Below are 26,488 nucleotides of genomic sequence, written 5' to 3' on the forward strand. Positions count from 1 at the left end.
GGCAATTGTCCGCCAATACCACCCACCTGGCAACCCTAGATCCCACACACCATCCACATGTTGGTTAAACAGGACATGGTATTTGTTTTAAGGGTAGGGAATCAAAAAGCATTTTTCTGTACCTTGAAGACTTGCAGTACTATCACATGCAGACTTACTTTAGACCATTCAAATCAGTGCACTGTAAACCAATGCACTGAAGTTATATTTCAATTGTTCTGTTTTTAAGATACCACAAAAGTCTCCTTTTTATTTTTGATTGGACAGTATAAGATGGCCATTGCAGTTTTTAATGAGAGCAGGAAATGTGTGTGTTTTCCCCACATCTTAGAGCCAAAGTAGACATTACAGTGTCCATGGATTTGGACCCATGGGGGGCTGTTTTGGCACTTGAAAAGGTGTGTGTGTGGAAACAAGATCGCCTTGTCCTACCACTCTATGGGCCCTATCAGGATTAGGCCCTCTCACGATTTTTAAATGGCTGATTTCAGCCTTAAAATGGTTTTGGTGTCCATGGGTCAGATTCTTACACACTGTAATGTCTAGTTTGGCCCTTAGAATGTCTGTCTTTAAAAAAAGAAAAAGAAAATGAGGAAGTGTTAGGAATGGACTTCTCTCTCTCTCTCTCTCTCTCACACACACACCTCTCTCTCTCTCTCTCTCTCTCTCTCTCTCTCTGTGTGTGTGTGTTTGTGTGTGTATAAAGTAGTCATGATTTGTGGTTTTAGATTCAGTACTTTTCATATTTTCATTTTGCTGTGTTATTTCAGGCCAGCTTTGCTGCTGCTTCTTCTTCTTTTTTGTAGTTTCTATAAGAATGATTTGTATATCAGGTTTCTTAGAATCCAGTGTTTTATCTCTTGGTTGTTAGTCTTGCAGATTCTTGATGTCTAATGATTGCTTGTTTTTGTATATTACAATGGCCTGAAGAATTCAGGGGAGCCCAGATCCACATATTTCAAGATGAACTATTTGAAGAATTAGTTGTGAGCAGCACAAAAGGGTGATCTTTTTGTATGGAATACTATTATACTGGATAACTTTTTAAAAAGTCGCTCATTTTGGCGGTCAGATTTCCTTTCTGGTCAAGAATAGAGATGTGACAGAGGGGGAAAAAAAACAGATAACGAAGATGAATAAGACTTCTTGGGAGCTGCTCTTTCAAGATCAGATAAAGTTCCCATATGTTTCTTTCCTTATGATGGTAGCATATCAAAACCTTTTCATAGATTAGTAACGCACACTTGAGATGCAGGGGCCAGCGTTGATGCATGGCTGGTTTTCAGACTGACACATGAGCTGGTTGGTCAGGGTGATCTTTCACATTTCTGTAAAATGAACATGAAAGTTTAGCGGGTGTACAAAGGAAATATTATAATTTACTTGCTTCTGTTTCTTCAGCCCTTTCTTTTTCATGATGAATTTTGTATGAAAAGAGGAGTTATGAGAAACACAAACAGAATTCCTTCCTCTTCGTTTCCCAACTGCATATGTGGATCAGAACTGCCTTGAGGGCACCCATAGCATTTTACAAGGATAATTGTTTCTGCATTTGTGACTGATGCCTCAGTAAATTTAATGTTGCTCTAGGAAGAGAAGATCATGGTTATTAGATAGGTTTGTGTACAAAAAGAATGAATTGTAGCGATATGTATAACTATTGTATGTCTGTGTATATTAAGTGCTGTCAAGTCACTTCTGACTTGTGGTAACCCTATGAATTAACATCCTTCAAAACATCCTATTGTTAACAGCCTTGCTCAGATCTTGCAAACTGAGGGCTGTGTCTTCCCTTAATCAATTTTATGCCGAGTCTTCCTGTTTTCCCTTTGCCTTTGACTTTTCCTAACATTATTGTCTTTTCCAGTGTTTCTTGTCTTCTCATAATGTGACCAAAATACTATAGCCTCGGTTTAGTCATTTTAGCTTCTAGAGACAGTTTGGGCTTGATTTGAACTGGAACCCACTGATTTGTCTTTTTGGCAGTCCACGGTATCCGTAACACTCTCTTCCAATACCACATTTCAAAAGAATATACTTTCTTCCTGTCAGCTGTCTTTGTTGTCCAGCTTTCACACCCATACATAGTAACGAGAAATACTATGGCATGAATTAACTTGACCTTGGTTGCTAGTTACACATCCTTACACTTAAGAATCTTTTCTAGCTCTTTCATGGCTGCCTTTCTTTGTCTCAGTCTCCTTCTGATTTCTTGGTTGCAGTCTTTGTCTCTATGTGTGAGTCGCTGGAACTCTGCATTTTGACTTGCGATTCTGTTTCTGTCACGTTTTATTTGTGCTTCTCATCAAACTCGTAAGAGTTTCCTCAGTCATCCATCAAGGCTTTTAATTTCTTTTGGCTACATTACATTGGCGATGACAGCAAAGATAATAATAGCATTTTTATATTGCTTTAGCATGTTCCAAGAGCTATCTTTAGTTTCAGTGATCCTGACAATGCCCCTATAATGTGGGTCAGTATTATCTTCATACTGCAGAGGCTCAGAGATCTGCCTAAGGATTGAGTTTGGGACTGTGATGGGATTTGCTGGCTGGTATTCCTGGCCACACTGGTCCATGTACTCTTGGTACGCATTTTGTTAGAATTGTTAAATGAATGTTCTAAAACAAATGGTGTGTATACCACAGCTATGTTATTTGATAAACTAGAACCTGATCTAGTTTGCTGCAGAATGAAATGCAGAATGGACATCATGCAGAATGGGCTGCATCCAAGATTTACATTTGTATCAGGCTTGGCTAGGCTGTGTAGGTGGGACAGAAATCCTGACCAGGAGAGGGAGGGTGTGTTACAGCTCTGATGTATTAGTTAAGAATACAATGAAGAATGCAAAGAATAGTTACCAGCACAGGCTGTTCTCCATCCATGGGAACGTATAAATACTAAGAAGGAACTGGATGGCTCTTCTTCCTCCTGTCAGGTGGAAGTGAGACTTCCCTTGCCATCCTAAGCAAAGTTACATCCTTCTAAGGCCATTGAAGTCAAAGGGCTTAAAAGAGAGTAACTCGCCTTAGGATTGTGCTGTTCCACATCCTCTGCTCAGTTCTAGGCAAGACTTTGTAGTTGGTTCAGGAGGACCACTCTCTTGCGCTTGACACTCTTGCTCTGTGGAAGCAAATGCCCCAGTCTTCCTGGCCCATGCTTCTGAGAAGTTGTCTGTTGCCGTTGGTTGTCCAAGAGCAGTATGTGGCCACCTGTGCACATGGGAGCATTGGGTGCATCCTGGTTTGGGCGACATGTTCTGTCTAAGGAAAATTCGATATGCAATAATAATGGGGCAATTGTTAGGATAAGCAGGGCCTCAGGAGCACTGAAACCCCTGTTGTAAGGTAGCATTAGAACAATATGTTGTATTGTGTAACAGTAATGTCATTAAATGCTACTGGTGGTGTTTGTGTGGTGCACTCTATCAAAGATGCACGTGAATCACTGGATGTTGATTATAACTTCAAGAGTTGCCCTGCCCACATGAATGGGCCATCACAGATGTAACACCCCAGATAGATCATTACTATCATCTTAGTCAGAGCTTAGCTACATCTTATGGTTTCTTCTATTTTTATTCTAAGCCACTTTTATTTTATTTTGCAAATGCTACCTCCAGGATTCTTTTATCAAGTAGGAGAACAGTGTGGTAGAAGAGGAAGGAGAACTTTTAACTCTGCTCTCCTGACTTTTTTTTTTTTGGGGGCTGGAAAAAGCCACCTGTAAAATACTTAGCAGGAATAAAAGCTGCTCTGTAGTGCGAGTCAGTTCACACATTCAGTTGCCAGTTGTACAACTTAGATAAATCGAGTGATATGCCTGAATATGCAAAGAAGCCTAAAATTGTTCTGTTTTTGTTAGTCTCTCTCTCTCTCTGCTTTTACTCATCACTTATTTCCTCTAATTTCCCCTGCATTTCCTAACAGCTGTCACTGACATATTATGTTCAGATCATACTAGCTTCTCTACTGAAAAAAAAATCCGATCTTTTATACAAATGTGTATGAGTGGTGTGGGTATATCATGGTGCTGGTATTGCACAAGCGTCTGGATTTTTCTCGCCAGCTGGCACAGAGATTCGCAGTATTGTCATAGGAAGGGCTGCAATGCTGGCACATGCACATAGGCTGTACAAGTTCACATCTGTTGCGCTGGTCTCAACAACTTGCTTTTCTGACATTGACTTGGAATGCGGTGGGGGGGAGGGAGTTGATTATTTTAATAATCTTGTTGTGAGCAAAACGGACATAATGCTGTAGTGCTGGATTTGATGCTCATCTGACCATTCACAGGGCTATTCGTATGGATTTTATTCATAAGATGCGAGTCTAATGATCTGTGCAGATTCCTGCTAGAATAATATTTATTTTGATTTTTAAGCTTGTACTTTTCTCAAGTGTTTAGGACAGATGCCATTAAAAAAAAAACCATTAAAAGCTTTCTCTATAAGAAACTTTTCTTATTTCCAACTAGTAATGGTGTCAATACTACAGGTTTAAACACATTTAATAGTTTTTTTTCTGTTTCCCCAGGGAATTCTGAGCAGTGTAGTTCTGCGAGGAGGTGCAGAAATCTAAGAGAGAGCCTGGATAATATAGTCATTTAGAGACTGGGCTTGGATTGGGGCGCAAATCCCCACACAGTCATGACACTCTCTAGGTGAACTTGGGCCAATTGTGGCCTCTTAGCACTAACCTACCTACTTGTGAGAATAAAACATGGAAAAGAGAACCATGCATGTCATCCTGGGCTCCTTGGAAGAAGGGCAGTATACAAATGTTCAACATAGGTAGATCTCAGCACCCTATGGTTGACCTCCTCCAGATTGAGCCTGGTGATCTCATGGAATTACAACTAATCTCCAGACTACAGAGATCAGTTTCCCTGGAGAAAATGGCTGCTTTAGAGGGTGGACTCGGTGGCACTATATCCTGCTGAGGAACCTTCTCTCCCCAGGTTCCACTCCCAAATCTCAGGAATTTCCAAACTTGGAGTTGGCAACCCTATGGCACCTTCACTAGATTACAATTTCTACCATTGTTTAGGGGAAGCTTGGACAGTTATGGGCATTTATGGACATTCACCCTATAAAACTTCAAAGTGCTTCAGTATTTCCCAGATGATGTACCTTAGGAAGTTAGTGAGGGGGTCTCTTACGTGATCATTGTTTGCATGGGTCATGTTGCTTTAAAAAGACTTTGAAAACTAAATCTTTCCCCTCCTCCCCTTTTTGTTTTTTTAGCGCCTTGCAGAAGCAGCGGAGAGATTTCAGAAAGAGCATCAGTGGCAGGATGAATTTGCGGTGAGCACCTGGTTGTGTGTGTTTTAATTCTGTCATTTAGAATTGGTTCTGATTTTAAAAGAATTGCTCAGTTTTCCATGTTAGCTAATGTGCAATCTTTGTTGTGCCATGGGAGCCTCAAATGCATGTAGTCTCTGTAAATGGAATGCTGCTGAAAATGCTTGCTACTTCAGTTTTCCAGCTTATACACTGGGAGGTTGGCTGTAGGGTCCTTGTTTTGCCGAGGGAATGAATTAAAATCAGTGCTGAATCCATTTGTGGCTTGGAGTGAGATTAATTTAGTCTAGGTGTCAGTCTGAATGAAGAATCAGAAGATGTTAATTATTCATTGTTTATTGTCCCTGATTTTCTCTAATTCCCCACCAGCTGCCATTGGTACATCTTGCTAACATCATGTTAGTTTGTCTACTGAAATGCTTTTATTTTGGTCTGCAGAAGAAGCGAATGATGTAGGATGCTTCAGGATGAAATGGCTACCAGAGTAGGTGATAGACTTCTGAAATTTAATTAGGCAGTACTCTGAGCAGCATTAAACCCTTGGTTGGAAACAGCTGCTGCATGGTGTTGGTTTATTAATGCGGTCCTCATTCTTTCACGACCTCTGTTCTGTTTCCATGAAGCACCACTGTGAAACAAGACTCTGACCCTAGGAGGGATTCACATATCTTCCTCCAGGGAAGCTGGACTTTGGGTTCATAATCCAGAATGGCAGAAGGGGAAAAATCAATAGAATACCACTGGCAGTTTAACAAACAATCAGAGTGATCTATTTTTGTCATAAATAGAAGCACAAAAACATCTAGTTGGTTTCAATTTCAGAATAAACTGAGCTGAAACCAGTTTCTTTATGATAATTATTTTGTTTTTAACTTGAAGGGGAACCATAATAAAAGAAACACACCACCTGTAACATCATTCATCCCTTGAGATTCTGTTCTGGACTGATTTTTGATGTTGTGGGTTTTTTTTTGTGTTCTGTTTATTTTTAAGTGTGCATGCCCCCCAAGGCAGTGGGCAATCAAAAACATTAAAACTACACACACACACACACACACACACACACACACACACACACACACACACACACACAAACAATAAAAAAAAACAATTAAACAATACAAACAGGAAAGAGGATGAGAGAAGGAATGTCAAACAAAACAGAAACGTCTTCACCCTCTGGAAGTAGGAGGTCCTTAAGGTATGCTTGTCTCAAGCTGTATAGGGTTTTGAAGACTAACACCAGCACCTTGAATTGGGCCCAGAAGCACATTAGGATCCATTGTAGGTAGAATAAGACTGAGTGATATAATCCCTGTAACTCATTCTGGTCAGCATATTGGCCAGACCATTCTAATAGAATCTAAGTGGGTATCATTGGCTCATCTAGCCCAGTATTGTCTACTCTGAAAGGCAGTGGTTCTCCAGGGGCTCAGGCAGAAAATAGTCTTTCCTCATACCAGCTACCCAAGATAATTTTCACACACCGAGTGAATGCTAACCAACATTTGCACGTGCGAATGCTGTACAGTGCTGTGGGCCTTCAATCACATTCTCTACCAACAGTTTCTATAGCTTTAATGTTAGCTTTCCCAAGTCAAGATCGATGAGGGAGGAAATAGAGGGTAGGAAGAGGCACAATGATAGGATCTGGGAGCATACTAGGAGAACACACGTTCTACTCTGACACAGAAGAAGGTAGCCCCTCAGAAACATTAGGTGATTCAGGCCAGTAGAATCTGGACATCTGCAGATATTTTTAGAGTTACATGATAGAACGTCTCTGAGAATTATGTATAGCAGGGGTCCCCAACAGGGTGCCTTGGACATCATGGCACCCGCCAACACCTTTCCTGGCACCCTACAAGTGTATTTAGGAAGTGGGCAGGGCCAGGTGGGCTTTTGCCCAACAAGGTTTCTGATTGGCCACTGGTGATTTATGCAGATTTTTAAAAACCTTGCTTTGGCAGCAGCTGCCATCACAGCACAAGGATTTTGACTGTGACTGAAGGTAAGGGACTGAAGCCATTTTGTGACTGGCTCTGCCTCCTGGGGCAGTTATGTGGCAGCCATTTTGTGGCTGTGCCCAACATACTGTGTCAGAATTCCAAAGGTGCCCGCAGGCTCAACAAGTTTGGGGACGTCTAATGTATAGTCTTATACTAACATTTTTAGCATCCCTCAGAATTCCACAGATGTTCAGTCTGAAAAGCAACCTCCACACTAGCTTTTCATTTAACTTTTGACAAAATTATAGGATAACTTTTGAAAGTGCAGAAGTACACCCTCAGAAATTTTGTTAGCCTTGTGGTAATTACTTTGACTTCCCTGAAAAATACATTGATTTGATTTGTCTGATTCAGTCTCATATTTGCTTTGAAATTTGCTTGAGGCAAAACCTCAGCGGCAATTCTACTTTTATTAGCTTATGCTCCGTTTTACGGCTGTATGGAGTAAGGGTTATCCCACATGGTGGTGGTTCTTCTGTGGTCTTCCTTCCTTCCTTCCTTCCTTCCTTCCTTCCTTCCTTCCTTCCTTCCTTCCTTCCTTCCTTCCTTCCTTTCTTTCTTTCTTTCTTTCTTTCTTTCTTTCTTTCTTTCTTTCTTTCTTTCTTTCTTTCTTTCTTTCTTTCTTTCTTTCTTTCTTTCATGAAAGATGGCTGCTTTTGCATATTTTTTGCAGACAGCTAGTAATTCATCAAATTTTACTGCCAGATTTTTGTAAAATTGTATTGAAAAATATCTTTTGTAGTGAAAGAACCTCTAGCATTAACCTGGTATCAACAAGCATGTACTCTTTGGCAGTAAAATCAGTTTGTCATAAAGCAGCTTGCCTTTCCCTATTGAATTGGGATGAAGGAACTGTGCGGATTATAATAACCTTGACATTAGGTTATGCAATTAAATTGTGAATAAACGTATTAAGCCTCTCATAATTTAATTTGTTCCATTTTAGCCAGACGTAGTCTTTCATTTCTTCCGGCCTGTTTTTTTTCTAAAGAAAATGCCTGTTTAAATTAGCTTGCACACAGATCTGTCCACTAAACTTATTTTCCAGTGCAATTTTTTATTTTCCTAATGGCAGTTTTCTGAAATAGAATCAGCGCTGTAGAACATCTTTGGTCCTAAGCTATAAATCCTTGTCCTCTAGGTGAATTTGAGCACATTGAGAAGGACGTTGCTTCTGTGCAAGGCACAGCCAAATCTTTCTTTACGAAGACTTGCTTTGGGGTGATGGAAGTCCCTTCAGTGTAACACATGAGTCACAGAAAAACAATAATCTTTGGAGGGGAGAATGGAGAGTCTGGCTCATTAGTTCAACAGTGATCTTTGTGGGCACATTGTAGCTTTCTGGCAGCCTGTGGGATTTTTGCTTATCCCTTCAAGCACAGTTGGGCTCAAACTTGCAGAGTAGATGTATGGTTTCATTTCCATGAAATAGATTTTAATGAAATAAAACTGGAATGGAATTAGTATAGGCAGGATCTCTGTAGATTAGAAGTCAGTAGGGTTGCCAGACCCCTGCCGGGGGTGGGGATCCCCTGATTTGGTTCCCCTTCCCCCGGCACCATCCAGCTGTCCAGAGGGGGTCTTACTGGTGCTTAAAATGAGGCCCCGGCCCAGTGAGCATGATGACGTCACCTCTGGAAGTGATATCATCACTTTGGCAATGTCACGGGAGTTGCTCTGGTATCTGGGCAAAACTCTATGGTAAAGAGTTTTTGCTAAAATACCAGAGCGTCTCCCTCGGTGTCACCGACGTGAGATGTCACTTCTGGAAGTGATGTCATCCATCAGCACCAGCCTCCCTCCGCAGATGGTAAGTCCCCCCTGCTCCTCCATCCCCCACCAGTTGCCAGGGAGGACCTGGCAACCATAGAAGTAGGCCATGTAAGCTGATTGATAGACTGGTGGCCATGCTTTCTACCTTCAGGGGTCTCTTGCTGAGTTTTTATAGCTAAGATTCCAGGGTGTGGTCTTCTGTACAGTCTGTTCATGCAGAGGTATTAGGGCTCATCGTTGTTCTCCCCAAACATAGAGAGTATCCAAGATCATTCACTGTTGTTCTGTGGCTGCATGTTGTAAAAGAAGATGTAGGGTTCATGTGAATGGGGCCACAGACCCACCCACACATAGCAGGGTGGCATTATAGCCTTTCCTGTTGTTGTGAAAGTTCTTTTGTCAGTTGTTGTTTCCACCATATTCAGTCTGCTTCTGTTACTTATTATGATGCTAGTTCTCAATGTGCAAAGGTGCCCACATAGGGTTGCCAGGTGTCTGGTATTGACCTGGACAGTCTGGTATTCTTACCAACTCTCCGGGAAGAAAACTGGGAAAATACTGGACATTTAAATGTCCAATATTTTAAGGTTGTGGAGTTGTGAAGCCCAGGCAGCATCAGTCTCTCCTGCTGGCTCATCTAGAAGAGAAGACAGTCGGGCTGGGGTAAGCTCTGGGATGCCGGTGGAGGAGTTGGCTTGCTGTGGCCTTCCTCACCATCAAAAGAAGTCTGCAGGCCATGGCAAGGAGGCCTGCTGTTGAAGGAGGTGTCAGGGCAGAAGCGTGGGCTGGAGCAAGCAGCACAAAGCACCCATGGAGGACATCTTGCGGCTTGCTTTTGGGTTGAGGTTTATTTGTTACACATGTTTACTTTTGGGGTCAAATATGTAACTACGTTGATGTAACATTGTACAGCCAATTGTTATAAGGGGACCCTTAAAGACTGTGTATGCTATTGTGGTTGTTTATATTCGCAGCTTTTGTTAGCTAGCTAGAGGTTCAGTACAGGCTTTAGTATCATAATTGATTTACATTTATATATACTGTTGCGAGCATCTGACAAGACCAAAGAACTGCTGGCTGCCAAATCTTTGGTGCGATGCTGATTGTCATTTGGCCAAGAGATCCATCCAAGCTAAACTACAGTGCTACAGGCGCCTGGGGAAGCGAGAAGACCTGATGGAATTCTTCCACCGTAAAAAAGCCTACAAAGACCTAATTAAGAGGAAAAAGGAGATTGAGATCACCCAGAACTGGGAAAAGCTTGCGGCCATTGTGAAGGCTGGAGACGTGAACGCCTCTTGGAAACTTGTTAGACTGGTTCACCAATTTGATTTATCTATGGCTATCCCCCCAATGAGATGGATGGAACATTTTTCAGCCCTGTACCGGACCTCTGAGTGCCCAGTGGAGGAGAAGGAAACTAAGGAATTGCTGGCCTTAACACCAGATTAGCCACGCGTCTCCTCAAAGACCGTATTGGAGCAACTTAACCGAATGAAGTGAGGAAAGGCAGCGGGTCCAGATCTGACTCCCTTGGAGCTTTTTCTAGTAAACCCCGAATGGTGGGCGGCTCGTTTGGCCCCCTTCTTCTTGGATATTAACCAAACAGCTATCATTCCGGAGATTTGGAGGACAGCTACAATCGTGCCAATCCACAAAAGCGGTGATGCCAGCAACCCTGGGAATTATAGGCCGATTAGTCTTATTGCCATCCCGTGTAAGATCTACTCTGCACTCCTCTTGGAGAGGCTACAGGATTGGCTTGACGAAGAGGCCTATCTCCACCCTGAACAGTGTGGTTTCCGTCGAGGTACCTCTACCACAGACCATTGTCTGACCCTCCTTCAGTTGGCCTCTAAGTATTCGAGTCGCCCGAGGGGATGTTTATGGACCTAAGGGCTGCATTTGATTCTATCTCCTGACATAGACTTTGGAAGAAACTGATGAACACCAGTATAGACCGCAGACTCCTGGTTTTGATTATTGCCCTTTACTCTAGAACAATTGCCTCAGTGCGGGTCGATCCCAGTGGTACACTGACAGATTCTTTCCCAGTTCAAAAGGGGGTAAGACAGGGATGCCTGCTTGCTCCCTCTCTGTTTAACATTTTTATCAACGAGTTGGTGCCACGTATCAAAGAGGGAGCAAAACACCCCCCATATCTGGCCGGACAGCCCATGCCACTTTTATTATATGCGGACGATGCGGTTTTGTTGGCTACATCAGAAGTGGGGCTGAGGTCCACTATCAATCTCTTCTTGGAATATTGTGATCAAGAAGCATTCACTGTGAATTACGCCAAGTCAAAGGTGCTTCACTTTTCTGCCACCAAGAGAAGAGGCTCCCAAGGTCAAAAACGGACAACTCGAATGGGTTTCCACCTTCCGCTACTTGGGCATTGTCTTCAGTTACAACCTATCTTGGTCTGCCCATCTGGACCATGTGAAGGAGACAGCAAGATCCACCACTGCAATGGTAGAGAGGTTTTTTCGAACCAAGGGGGCCAAGCACATCCCGTCTGCCATTGATGTCTTCAACGCGAAGGTGGTTTCCCAGATTCTGTATGGAGCAGACATTTGGATCTCCGGCATGGATGAGAAATTAGATTACCTTTTGAGCAATTTTCTCAGGAGAATTACTGGAACTCCGAGGTGTGTTGCTGGGCCTGCCCTCCGTATGGAATTGGCCCAACCCTCGCTTGTGGCACGTGCGTGGAGGAGAGCAATCAAGCTTAGATTTAAGTTGCCTGACGACAATCTCCCGTCCCAGGTGGGGTTTCTCCATCTTACTCTTAAGGACCCGGCCCCCAACCCCTGGCTGAATCTGTTAGTCGAAAAACTAAAAGTACTGGGACTCCCAATCTCTACTCCCTCCGACAACCTGGTTCCATCTCATTTAGTGGCAATCTTGAAGAGATTGAAGGAGTTAGATTGGGCCAGTACGGTTGGGAGGGCCAGACGTACTTGCTCCGGTCTGGTCTTGGGACTTCCCCCACCAGAGAAGCTTCCAGAGTTCCACTTTACGTTTTCAATCTTCTCACATCGTCGGGCTCTCCTTTTAGCTCACTTAAATGCCTTTCCATCCATGGTCATGTTGGGCAGATATACCGCGATACCTTTTCCGGACCGTCTCTGCCCATGTAACATGGGCGAAATTGAAACGTTGGACCATCTGATGCTCTGCTGTCCTTGCTGGTCTCAAGATAGAGATGCTCTTATTGCTCCAATCCTCATCAACTTGAACCCCCCTCTACATGCCTGGGTGTTGCCTTTTTTGCTTGGCGACTCAACTAATGGTGCAGCCACATCGAATGTTGCCCGCTTTTTGGCCAGAGTGGCTGCTCTTAAGAAGAAAGAACTCTCAACTCCTACCTCTGGCAACTTTTAGTCAGTTCGCCCCGCCCCCAGTTTATTTTAGTTAGGAATTTTACTTATTTATATATATATATATATATATATATATATATATATATATATATATATATATATATATATACACACACACATACACACACTGTTGCAAACTGTGCCTGTTTATAAGTGGCTTACTGTAAATACTTTCTAAGTGGTCGTAGTGCTGTCATTTTTCTACAATACCATTTTACAGCACTATTATTTAGCCTTGGTTGTTGTTAACTTCCAGGTACTAGCTGGATATCTCCTGCTATTACATCTGATCTCCAGCCAATAGAGATCAGTTCATCTGGAGAAAACGGCCACTTTGGCAGTTGGACTCTATGGCATTGAAGTCCCTCCCCAAACCCCACCCTCCTCAGGCTCCGCCCCAAAAACTTCCCGCTGGTGACGAAGAGGGACCTGGAAACCCTAGGAAGAGCTGTGATCCAAGAGGACACCTTACAGTGTTCTCCTGGGTTGAGGTCATTTCACAGCCATGGAAGTGGCTGCTTTGCACTGTTGGGGCTTAGAGCAGGTGGTGCCGAGCCCAGACAGATTGGAGCAACCACGATGGTGACTGTGGAAGAGCCACAATCCTGGAGGAGGGCCTGCGCTGCTTTGCACTTGAGGGGGCGGTTGTTCCTCCCAGTGCAAACAGCATGCGTTGTGCTTAGGGTTGCCAGGTTCCTCTTGGCCACCGGCAGGAGATTTTTGAGGATGAGGATGAGGAGGGCAGGGTTTAGGGGAAGGGAGGGACTTCAATGCCATAGGCTCTGCTACTTCACACTTGAGCTTGGCATGTCTGGTATTTTTAAAAAAAGGTATCTGGCAATCCTATGCCTACAACCTGTTGATGATGCTGTTAAGCATCAAAAGTGTATTAGCTGTGGTGTCCTTCCAGGACACATGATGTGGAAAGGTAGGAATGGGAGGGAGGGTGGGAATTTGAAGGAAGGCAGGGAGCATTCTGCCTTAGAAAAGGGGCCAATAATCTGTTTTACAAAACGTATCTGTAAAACATGATTTTACCTTCATTTTTAATGGGACTAACTAGCATCAACTTTTTAATATATCTATTAATTGTTTGCATCTATCCTTCAAATTCAGAATGCATGGGCTAGTCACTAAAAATGGCGATTTAGCATTGTGATAGCAAGGTAAATACATTTTTTAATAGACATTTGAGTTGAAAAGCGTTGGCTGTCAGTAATCATTGGTTAATCATGGTGTTTGAATACAAGTCTGCGTTGCTGGTTACTGCTCTAGGTTTCTTGACATTCTGAATTGCAAGAAGAGAATTCTTTCTTTCTCTTTTAATGGCCTTATGTCAAAGGCAACAATTTGAAAAGGTGGGGGGGAGAGAAAAAAAGAGAAAAACGTGCACAAAATAAATTCTGCTTTCCGAGTTAGATCTTTTACAATTATATTTGATGTCCCATTTGATTGCTTTGGAATGGTTGGTTAGCTCGACCAATTTTCTTCCAGTTGAGCCCTTAATATTAATTGTCCTTACACATGTATAAACGCAAGCAGGATCCAATTTGAATTTTAACAAGCTGGACCTTTCTGCTCCACTTGGCACCCACTTATTTGTATGCAAAAGATGGCCACAGTGGCTTCTAGGAACTGATTATCTGGTAAAACCAGCTCCTTCCCCAACAGAAATCTTCTTTCTTTTTTAAAAAAAACCGAATAATTGTTTTTTTCATTTGAAATATTTTGAAGTTCAGTGGTAAGAAGCAAATCGATAGCACTGAGGTACATGCTGAGTTTCTGAGGATGCTTTGATATGACTTAAGCACCTTTCTATCACCGTTTTACCTCAGGAGCTCAGGGCAGTGCATGTGGTTTTCCTGTCTTTCATTTCACCCTTGGGACAGCCCTGTGCTGTAGTTTAGGCTGAGACTGATGGACTGGTCCATGGTTACGTATGAGTTTCATGGCTGAGTGGGTATTTGAACCTGGTTTCCTACATCCTTGATCAATGTTCTAACCGCTATACTATATCAGCTGACTGGTGTCACATGTAGGGTGGCCAAATCTGGGTTGGGAAGTTCCTGGAGATTTTGGGGGTGGAGCCTGGGAAGGGTTGAGTTTGGAAAGGGGACAGACCTTAGTATGGTATAATGCCATATGGGCCATCCTCCAAAGCATCCACCTTCTGCAAGGAAACTGATCTCTGTAGTTTGGCAGCCAGTTTTAGTTCCCAGAGCTCTCTAAGCCCCACCCCAGGCTGGCACCCTTAGTCACATGAAAATGTTTGCTTATGGTTATGACCTGCCCACCCAGGGCAAGGTAATCGTGTGCAGGCTACTGTTGTTTGCAGGCTTGGCTTTTGCTGTGTCTCTCTAGCTTAGTTCAGATTGGCTTTTGGTATCTCCATGAATGCTTGAAACAATGTTTTCAGTGGTGAAGAAATCCCCTGAGTACTAGTATTGCTGTGCCTCAGTGATAAGAAGAAGAAGAGTTGGTTTTTTATGTGCCAGCTTTCTCTACCACTTAATGAGAAATCAAACCAGCTTACCTAACCTTCCCCTCCCCTCCCCTCCCCACAACAGGCACCCTATGAGGTAAGTGGGAGGTTTTATTTATTTATTTGTTTACTTATTATTTAACACGTTTATATGCTGCCTTCCCACCCAACCAGGGTCTCCAAGGTGGCAAACACAAAACATTTAAATGCTAAAACAGCATTTAAAATATATAAAATAATAAAAAATGCATACGCGCATAAACACACAACACCAAAACCAGGGAGGAGAACCAATAATAGTTATTGGGGGTATGCAAATAAAAAACAAAACTCTTCAGCTGCTGGCAGAAGACACCGATAGACAGATGAATCTCCATGGGGAGGGAGTTCCAGAGTTTGGGTGACCCAATCGAGAAAGCCCTTTCTCTGGTTGCCACCTTCTAGCCACACATAATGGGAGCACCCAAAGCAGGTCCTCCTAAGATTACCAGAGTGGATGAGTAAGTTCATATGGGCAAAGGCAGTCTTTAAGGTATGTTGGCCCCCAAGTCATATTTTACCCTGTGGATTGAATATGTTACCCTCTGGAGCTAGTTGGAATATTTAATGGACACAATTCATTTTTTAAAAAGATTTAAAAGATTTTTTTAAGTCCATCAGCTGGCTAATTGGTTCTTGTCTCTGTTTTTCTGTCTGAACTCATGGAATTTCAGCAGTTTGGGCTGTGAGGAACAAGGAAGTGGTAACCTTTATAATGGGGGAAAGGAAGAGAGAGAAGATGAAGCAGAGTTTTAATCATAGTAGACTGTAGACCAGTGCCCCCCCCCCCCCATCTTCTTAAGCATGTGGGCACCTTTGAAATTCTGACACAGGAAGCAGAGCCAACCACAAAATGTCAGGGAGTGAAGTCATGCATAACTCTAATAGGAACTCTTCAACATGTCAGGCAGAAGCTCTGTTAAGCAGGATACTTTTTAAAATGAACATATTGTTTATAAATATTTTCCTGCATACATACACTTTACTTTCAGTCACAAGGTGAAGATGTTTGTGCTGTGGGGACAGCTGCTGCTCAAGCAACTTTATAAAAATTTGCACAGCCAGTCAGATCTCCAGTGGCCTGTTTGAAGCCCTGTAGGGCAAAATTCCCGCCTGGCCCCACCCACTTTCTACAAACACTTGGCAAGTGTCAGTAAAGGTGTCATCAGGTGCCACATTGGGGACCCCTGCTTTAAAAATCTAATATATAGACCAACTTAATCAGAGCACCCCATTGCAACTGTTGGAAGAAGGCTAGGCTTTGTAGTGGCTAAGTGTGATGGTTTGGAATGGTGGACTCTAATCTGGACAACCAGGTTTGACTCCCCACTGCTCCACATGAGTGGCAGATGCTAATCTGGTGAACCGGGCTGGTTTCTCCACTCCTACACATGAAGCCAGCTGGGTGACCTTGGGCTAGTCGCACCTGTCTTAGAGCTCTCTCAGCCTTACCTTCTTCACAGGGTGTCTGTTGTGGGGAAGGGAAGGTGATTGTAAGCAGGTTTGATTCTTCCTTAAGTGGTAGAGAAAGTCAGCATGTAAAAACTAACTCTCCTTCTCCTCCATTGGTAATATGATTAGGTAATTGCCAAAGAAGCTCAGTAGGACAGCATTTCCAGCATTCACTATTGATGAAGACTGCTCTGGGGACCCATGGGGGTTCTGCTGTTCAAACAGTGGAACTGATTCTTCACAGCAAATCCCACCATTCCTGTTTGATAGTATTTTCTGCCAGTTTTCTAAATGTGTACAACACAACTGAGGATTAAAGTTCCTATTTAAAATTGGAAGTACACAAAATCAATGTTATTTATTGATCATAGTTTCTCAAGCACTAGACAGAAATCACCGCAGCCACTTCCCCTACATGGACCCCAGTGAAAAGAACGGCTCAGGAATTTCTTGTGTGCTTTCCTATTTATTTCAACAGAGTTTCTGAAGGCTTTCCCAGTAGCTTTCATTTATTGCTGTAAAAAAATCCTTAAATTGTGCTTGAGTTAGAACATTCTGGTAGTTATAAAAACCTTGTCTATTAGCTCATGTGCACACACAAATCCACTTGTGGATAGACTGCAAGTTAACACCAACAGCTTTCATGTTCTTATTTATGTTGTGAGCTTTAAAGCTTTTTAATGGCAATAAGCAGCCATGACAGGGATTCAGATCATGGTCTTAGGGGTTTCACAATGATTGGTTTTGCATGGCCAGTTTGTCTTGCGATTCTCCTGCAAAAGGCCCGATTCTCTGCAGGAATTATGCATGACATTCCCCTCCCTTGGGGCTCAGCTCGCTTCCATTCTGCAATTTCCCCTGGTTTTCCAATCTCTGTTTTATCCCGACATTTAGCTTACTTCCACATCATTCGCAATTCTTTTCTAGGTGCATAGTTCGGCCATGGGATGATCTTTCCATTGCCTGACATGCCCTCATTCTACTTTCCTTCCTCCTCCCATTTCCCCTCCTTCCATGATCTCAAAATTTTTTTCCCTATATTCCACCATTACTTGCTCGCTGCATCTGTTTTTTTTTGTTTAAATTTTATTGCGTTGGTATATCAGTATTTCAACCCTTCATTGGGATAAGAGAGGCTTTCTCGCTCTCCCACCCCTGCCCCAGCCACTCCAGCATTCATCTAAAACACCAAATAATGCACAAAAACATCAACTGTTAGATCACTCCCCCCTTTTCCTTAGTTCCGTCCTTGCTATCCTGATCACCTATTCTTTTATATAAACATTTACAGCGGTTATGACCGACTTACCATCAAAATGATTCCATTCTGTTGTGCCGTATTTGGATAACTGTATACAGTTCATCCGAGTGTAAACACAATTGGTGGGAACTGTAAGTAAGTCTGGTGGTTTCACTTTGTGCTTTCGCTGTTAAATTTGGTGGTTTAGGGGGTGAGTGTGGCCGGATTTTGTTTTTTTAGTCAACCTTTTTTTCTTCCTGAAATGGCATCCATGGCATTCATCAGCACCTGTGCCATGAGAACAGCCATGGCTTTTCTCATGGGCAGTTTAGCGGGTAGCATGCCGCGGAGAATTGTTTCATGGACAAGGTTGAGATTCTTTCCTCAGCCTTGCTCTGCGCATAGTGAAAATGGCTGCTTTAATCCTGGAATACAAAATACAATTAATAGTAAAATGCTTTAAAAAGGGGAAAATTACAGAGGTACATAGATAGTTAATGTTAAGTAGAACAAGTACTGTATATAATTAAAATTGCAGTGCTCAATAATAGAAAAACATTACAAAGGATAAATCTAACAAATATAAACATACATTAAGTATATAGATGTATACAGTACATATTCTCTAATTACTGGACTATTGTAGAGTCTTAAGCAATCTCTGCCTTATTTTCATTGCTAGTCAAGCAAATCTGGCCATGCTAACAGATAAGTTGACTATTGTGTCTGATAGAAGGAGCGCTAGACATTGTTTTCTCAGAGATCTGGGGCAGTCCACTAATGATGGAATCAGTGAACCTTGCAGATACGATCATATAATTTACACTCAAATAGAACGTGTTTAGTAGTTTCAAGCACATCCTGTTTGCATATCTGCGTGCTTCTAATGGTCGTTTATTATATATCCCATCTAGGTACGTGGAAGGCAGGGCATTATGCTGAAGAAGCTTAAAGGCTCTCCGATGTTCAGGATTTGTAATATTAGACAGATATTTCATAGTAATATTACTGATAAGCAGATCCTTTCTCAAGAGAGGATTCAAAATCTTATTTAGATCATGTTGCCTCTCTACCTCAGCTACTCAGTTCTTAAGAAGCTCCTTTGCCTTCTCAAAGGTCATTGTTAAAAGAAATTGACAGGAAAGCCCATAGTAACCCAGCTTTTTATTGAGTGCTATTTGCCAGGACGCTGTGAATGAATCTGTTAGAATCAGGTTTATTAGCCCCTTTTTTTGATATTGCAGTTTTAACTAAAACATAAATGTGATGACCCCAAGTCTAGCCTGAACTGTGATCATCCCAGATTCAATTCTCAGTGCCGCATTTGAGATAATATTCGGCACCTGGAAGATTTTCCTTAAAAACGTAGACTGCACGCTTTCTAAGATGGCTGCATTGCCAGTAATCCTCAGTGGGGCTCCATATGTAATTTGGGCAAGGGTTTTAGCCTTAGAGATCTTTATTGCAGCAGGAATGTGCTGCCCTCCTTTGTGCCAGTAAAATTTTTGAATTAGACCAGAGGATTTCTGGGCATTTAGGGCAACATAGTTGATATTCGAGGTCCTAGCTTGTGTGGCTTGAAATACAACCCCTAGATATTTATACTGCTGGACCTGCTCAATCTCCCTTTGATTGATTCTCCACCTATATTGCTTTGGGTTCCTAGCACAGACCATAATTTTGGTCTTATCCGCATTAATCACTAGCTGATTTTCATGGCAATACAGGTTTAAAGCCTGCAAAGCTCTTCTCATGCCAAATGGGGTTCTACAAAATAGAATTAGATCGTCAGCATAGAGCAGGCATGAGATATGCCTGTTACCAACTTTTGGGGGGTGCAAATGAATACCTTTAAGATGCCTTATTGATATTATTTATGAAGTAACTAAATAATAAAGGAGCAAGTATACATCCCTGCTTTACACCCTTTTAGGTCTCACTCAGATTTGTGAGATGACTTTGTGGGCTGCATCGAACCCCAATACCAATGTTTTGGTATAAAGCTTTAATCAAAATAAGGAGTCGCTTGTCTAAGGTTGTCCCTTCCAGTTTAGCCCATAGGATTCTTCTGGTGATGGAATCAAAGGCAGATTTTAAATCAACAAAGGAAATGTAAAAAGAAGACTTTTCCCCTGATGTGTATTTAGCTATCAGATGAATGGGCATCAGTGATCCATAGCGGACTGCCCTTCTCTGAAACCACCTTGTTCTTCAATCAAGAGGTTCTCATCCTCTAACCATTGACTTAGCTTCCAGGTGTCCAGCATAAAGATTGCCTACGGTACTAAGGAGACAAATTGGCCTGTAGTTTTGGGGATCATTGATAGACCCTTTTTTGTGTATAGGGACTCTGCATTTGTTTTTGTGTGGCCAGAGGAAAGGCTTACATAAGGCTCCAAAACTGGTCTGCTATGGCTACTGCCTAGGTTCTTTCTGAAGAGTTTTGGGGTCTTTGGGATGACGATTCACTTCTTACTTTACTCTGGAAGTGGGACTCTTAATGGAAGTGATCACACAGGAAAGATTCCCATCAACTCCATGTGGAGATTCACTGGTAGGGTGACAAATCAGTAACGTTTTGGGGGGCAGGGAGCTAAATATCATTGCTCATAACCATCAATTCTTTTTAGCTGTTCCATTTTTGCTAAAAGAAAATTAGTTACGTAAACCAGCTGGTTTCATGAATCACAACAGCAAATTGTCCGTGGAACTAATTAGGAAGGAGGCACCTTCTGAAAGGAAGAAATCAGGTTCTCTGTCACTTCCACTTTCTTGCCATTGGAAGAAAACACAGATGCATTATCCATTTTAAGCTAGCTATTCCCTTTCTCCCTCTGAACAAACAACATCCTATTAAGAAAAATGAAATGCATGATGGTATTGAACTAATTAGCACCTTGCAGGTACTTTACCCTTGCATAGGGAACATACTGCATTGTTAACTGAAGCTTATTGGAAGCTGTCTTCTTTCTTCCTGCTTTCTAAGCACCTCCAAAGACCTCTTAACGCTGCTGCAAGATTCTAATTATTTTATCTACCATTTTCCATTCCAGATGGAGCTGCAGATTTAATAGCTATTTCAGGTTGGTGAGAGGCAAGTCCTGGAGTGCAGCTGTAGTGGGGAAAAATAGGGCTGTAAAACTTTAAACATTTTTTTTAAATAAATCTGATAACTCTCTGGCTTTTAACCAAACCGATCAGTTGCTTGTCCTTTTACAATTAAGTAACTTTACATATTGCACAGACTTTGTATATGCATGTACAGCAAGGGAATGCACAGGAAGCATTAACAGATAAATGGGGTGTCAAAATGGAGCGTTGAGTTTGGATATGGTTCAGATTCGTAGAGCTGCAACACTTACTGGGGTGGAAACCACCCTGTCGGGTTACACCCTCCCACACACACACACATACATCCTGGCTTGTGTGCAGCTTGCTTGCCCATCTGTCTGTGTTGCACTTTGGTAAAATGCACTCCCCCCACATACAACCCTACCTGTTAAACTCCATGGAGGCAAACATGTTGCTAATTGCACCCACTGTATTGGAAGACAGACAGAAAAGCACAGAGGGCAGCCAGTGGCTAATATTTTCTTCACAATTTCTGTGTTAGGTAGGTAGTGTGAAAGACAGTGACTGACTCCAGATCCCCTAGTGAGCTTCAGGACTGAGAGGAGATTTGACTCCTGGTCTCTCCCAATCTGCATCCAGCATTCTAACTTCACTGCACTGAGTCTGTTTCCGCATGGTGAGCATTCTCCATTTGCTTTTGTTGCTGCTGCGAATGCTGAAGTGAGAGCATTGGTAATGCGGCTTCCATGAGGGGAGGGGTCGGGGGTCTGCACACTTCCATCCTATGGCTGCCATTTTCCTGTATTTTGTTCTCATCATGCCACTGAAGGGCTTTTTTATTTTAACAAGGTGATTTCTATAAGGCTAGAGCAGCATTTCTCAACTAGAGTTCCCCAGAATAGGCTAATCATATGTAAATCATATGTAATCATATGTACGGGTTCCCTGAGGCATGAATATTATTTCAAGGGTTCACCAAGGGTAAAAAGGTTGAGAAACGCTGGGCCAGTGTTACCGTGCTATAAGGCTATAGCAATTACCAATTTTTTAAAGGCCCTCGAAAAGCTTTCTGGTGGCCTGGCAGAGAGGATGGTGGCTATGAGGACCTGATGGCAAGACAATGGGACCGATTTGAGTGACACCCTTGCAGGGCAAGAAAAGGTGCAACTTTCCATGCAGACAGCACTTGGAAACACACCTGAACTGTGCCCTTTCGAAGAAAACCAGAGAAAGGCAGATTTGGGAAAGGACTGTTAAAATATGATTAGAATAAGGCATTTGGATGTTCCAAAAAACAAACAAACACCCAAACCAGTCTGAAAGCCAAAGTGGAGAAAACCTTTCATGTGGAAAGATTCAGTATTATTTTATACCATAAAAACTGAATCTATAAAGAAAAGCAGTAAAACTCTCTAGGCCTACGGAACTGTATGTATGAACATGCAGAGAAGGCCTAGCAGAGGGACGTTTCCGCCTGTGAAGATGACTGGTAACAGATGTCAGCAGGTGAGGTTTCCTCAGGATCACTTTTCGCTACTGCACCTTTACAAATTCGTACCAACAATTCAATTAGTTTAGAGCCAGCATCCTTTGGCCTCTTTCTGGTCTGTTCTGGAAATGATGCAGAGAATTGGGTGGAAGTCCAGTTGAAATCCACGTGGCTGCTTTGAGATATAAATCACGTTCATTCTGACCTGACAGAAAAACAACATAACACACTTAAAGGTAACAAAATGCAGAACAAGGATTAGAAGTGGCTGCATGTCAGATGTTGGTGTGAGGATACTTCCCTAACAGTTTAAGGTGGAGATTGATCACAATGGGTAGCCGTGTTAGTCTGTCACTAGCAGTAGAAAAGAGCAAGAGTCCAGTAGCACCTTAAAGACTAACAAAATTTCTGGCAAGGTATGAGCTTTCGTGTGCCACAGCTCACTTCTTCTGATACCTGTGGCTCACGAAAGCTCATACCCTGCCAGAAATTTTGTTAGTCTTTAAGGTGCTACTGGACTCTTGCTCTTTTCTACTGCTACGGTAATTTAAGATGGATAAATCCTTTTCTTAATGTATTGAACTGGTTGCATGGCTGTTTTAATCAAATGATAGCCAAACTTACCAGTTAATAGTTTCTGATAGCAGTGTTGGTCTGCTGTAGAACAGGTAGATTCGAGTCCAGTAACACCGTAGAGACCAGCAAGATTTTGGGGGTATAAGCTTTCAAGAGTCAAAGCTCCCTTCATCTGATACATTAATAGATACACTTTTCAGTTGTGAGCAACCACTCATAGGAATTCCATGCTTGCCTCCTCCCTGCTCCTTTATTGTTTTGGATGTTTGCTTGTAGGGTTGTGCAAAAAATAATAATAACCCCCCCCCCCCCGGTAAATTTCGGTTTTGGGATTATTGGGCCCGATTTTTTTTTTTTGTAACTGCATACAGTTTATCCTGAATACAACATGAATAGTGTTTTCAAACCCTAAACATTGCAACAAAATGCCCGTGCTGGGGAATTCTGTCGATTTTGACAGCTGTCCTCAAGCTGGAATTTTGCACTTTGACCCCCCCCCCTCCAGTTGTTTGCTGTATTCAGAGCGTGGCACTTAGTTGTTCAGTGCATACAAATTCCAATGGAAGTCAGGGGTTTGCTTTCACTTGCTGTGACAGTGCCCATTTTGACACACATTAATCTGTGACAGAGGTTAATTGCAGTGTTCTAATTCTTGCATGATAACAAGAGGTGGCCCATCTACTTGGTGATAAGCTCTCCTTACTTCCGTAGGCATTATGGAGAGAACTGATTCAGGCTGGTTAATTTCAAAGTCTGAAATGTGATTATTACGATTAATCATAGTGACAAAAAACACGGCTGCATCAAGTCACTCCTAGATCTGGCTGTTGAGCTTTACATTGTTGTCATGGCCTGATTTTACACAAGCTGGTAACATTTTGTTCATTTGTATAAGCCAGGTTTCATTTTTATTTTTTTTAACAAATCCCAGCTCTTACTGTTAAGGTTAACAAAGGATGACAGAACATAACAGCAGGCTGTACTGCAGGGAGAGAGATTCTGTTGGACAGAGTAGGATGTTTAGAGCTCCCTATTCCTCCCGGGGATGCAGGGGTTCCCCCACAGGGACAGAAAAGGGTTGCAATGCCCTGGCTTCCTCTGGGATATTCCAGGACAGAATTTTTAGCTCTCCTCAAAGGTGACTGCACAACAAAATCGCTAGCTCTTACAGAGATAAGGAAAATGTGTGAGTGGTGGGCTTCTACTTTCCAGTGTTCTGGCCAGTGAATGCAAATGCTTGGTTATGACTGACAAGCATTTGACAATTTTCAGTAAAATCAAAATATAGTAAATTTGAGCATGATAGACCAGGAAGAAGTGTCCTGATCAATTTTCAGTAACCTGGCTCTTGTCTGCTGGTGCTTGGTACTCTTGCAAAACAACAACACAACAACAAAAAACTAAGCGATGGTGGACTTGGGTCTGATCTTGCAAGCCACTTCTTATCTTATTAAGTAACAGGGCATGCTTAACTCACTCCTTTTATTACAATATTTGCTGTTTCGCTTTGTTTTTCAGTGGCCCTTCCTGCACTACACCTTTTTGTCTCCTCCTCATAGAATATCTGCATGAATCCACTTACCCAATACTCCTCTGTGTACCCTCACCCCTTCTTTATTGCCTGTTCTACCACTGTGTGGTTTTGGAACCAAACATTCAAGGCTGCAGTTCAGAATGGAGTTAGTAGTGCCTGTATCATTTGTATAACAGTGGTCATGTAGAACTTGCAGAATTTTTAGTCTGGATTTCTGGGAAAGCAATTTTTTTGGCATCCCTAACTGCTCAGACTAGCCTGATCTTGCAAGAGCTTGGAAGCTCAGCAGGGTTGGCACATGGATGGGAGATCACAAAGGAAGCAGCTTATGTGAACAGGTGTCCCCAACTATGTTCTTAGGCACAGTACAGTTATCTGGTAAAAGTAGGAAAGGCTAGTTTTCCTTGTCTTTTAGAATCTCTTAGATGAACAAGTGAACCTTAGTAGTCAAAATAGCAAGGGAACAAAATTGTTACCCCTTTCAGATCATCTCCGTCTGAGTTGGGGGAATTAGCTTTTGGAGACTAGCTTAATGAGAGGGAGGGGTACAAGATCTTTATACCAATTTTTATGGGTATGAGTTCACCAGTGGAGATACACTTAATAATGAAGCGTTGTTATAGTTTTAAGGATTTTTATTGAAAGTATAGTTTTTAAGCACACACACCTACAGCAATAAAATCAAACACCCAATACACTCAAGAGCCTAAGAAATAAAAGAGAAGAGGGGGTGGACACAAGGATATGAGGATGATATTTACCAGTCAGAAGAATGTCCAAATGATAGCAGCGCTGAGCAGCAGAGAAATGACCAGCATCTCTTAGAAGGGAAGAGCCTTATGGACGTAAGGGGTGGATGTCTCAGATCCAAGTAAAACATGCACTCGTTTGAATGGTGAAAAGGCCACTACTTATAGGAAAAATGAGCCTTGAGGCTGCATGAGGTAACTGGTAAAAACAATGTACTTTGCCAGAGACAAAAGGTTTGATTACTTTTCCGATGGCTAAGGCATTAAAGTATAAAGGAACATGAAGTAATGGCAGCAAGAAATAATACCTTGGTTTGCCTGATTAAGTACTGGTAAGTACTTTAGTATAGATTTTCAGATGCGCGAAGATGTTTGGGAGATCTTCCCAGGAAAGAAAAATTGGAAAAGACATATCTTGGTTTAATCTACTCTGCAAGTTAGAGGGAGCTGGAGGGTAATTTAGCTATGCGAAAGGACTGGTCAGAGTTCTGTGAGCAGACGGATTGCTGATGGGATTAAGGTGTTGTGCTATCAGTTCCAGATGTCTGCTTGGAGTGCCTCATTGAGGATGTGAGGGAGGCTCATGTACTCCCTGCTGTTCTAGCTTTTCTACCTCGAGGTCAGAGGAATGCAAAGCAACCCACCTCTGTCTTACAGTGCCCGAAGCTTTACACAGGTCACCAAGATGGCTTCCAGAGCCATGGAAACTTTGGTTCACCTTGGTAGAGCAGTGCCCTGATATTCCTTGTTAGCTTTGGTCTCATATGCTGTTATGGCATTCCGGATTGCTGGGACAGATAGAGAGCCAACAAAATATTCTTGTTGCATACAGAAGTACCTAAAGACATGGCTGTGGAAATTAAAGCAAGGCATCTTCCAAATCTTCATTAAAGTAGTATTTACCTGGTAGGAGCCAATTTTACCTTTCTTTATTGTTCGGTTCCAACTTATTTGATAAGGTCATGGGAACAGATGAAAATCTGACACTACAGTATATATTGCATTCTTCATTTGAGTTGGCTCTTGTTATGCAGTGCTGGTTGGCAACACAGTGTTTTCTGCCGGTAGAATGAGACAGAGGACTGCTCCCTCCCATCCACCAGTCCTTGGGAACACTCAATTTACCTTGGTGCAACTTGCAGCATAATTCAGAGTGCCCAGTGGGTTAATGAATGCCCATCAAGCAGCAAGTAACACGAGTCCTATGATTACATCTCTCCTTGTTAGGGGGGAAAACGTAACCCTGTTCTTTATCTCAAACTGCAAATTCTCTCGGGCAGTAGGGCTGGGAAGATATGTTTTGTAGAAGACTATGGAGATGTTGGCTTGGTGGACCAATGGAAAATAAGTTGATGTTCTAATCTTATTGAAATGATTTTAGC

At 42.3% G+C, this 26,488-nt stretch overlaps 1 protein-coding gene across 1 annotated transcript in view; it reads left to right on the forward strand.

Moving 5' to 3' along the window:
- The window catches only part of CACNA2D1 (calcium voltage-gated channel auxiliary subunit alpha2delta 1), a 437,349-nt gene that overhangs the window by 194,999 nt on the left and 215,862 nt on the right, over positions 1 to 26,488 (forward strand). The window contains exon 4 of the mRNA XM_056846470.1: positions 5,249 to 5,308. Coding sequence (XP_056702448.1) covers positions 5,249 to 5,308 — 60 coding nt within the window. The remainder of the gene's footprint in view (positions 1 to 5,248; positions 5,309 to 26,488) is intronic.

This window comes from Euleptes europaea, chromosome 3, assembly GCF_029931775.1.
Source record: "Euleptes europaea isolate rEulEur1 chromosome 3, rEulEur1.hap1, whole genome shotgun sequence".
Classification (NCBI taxonomy): Eukaryota; Metazoa; Chordata; class Lepidosauria; order Squamata; family Sphaerodactylidae; genus Euleptes; species Euleptes europaea.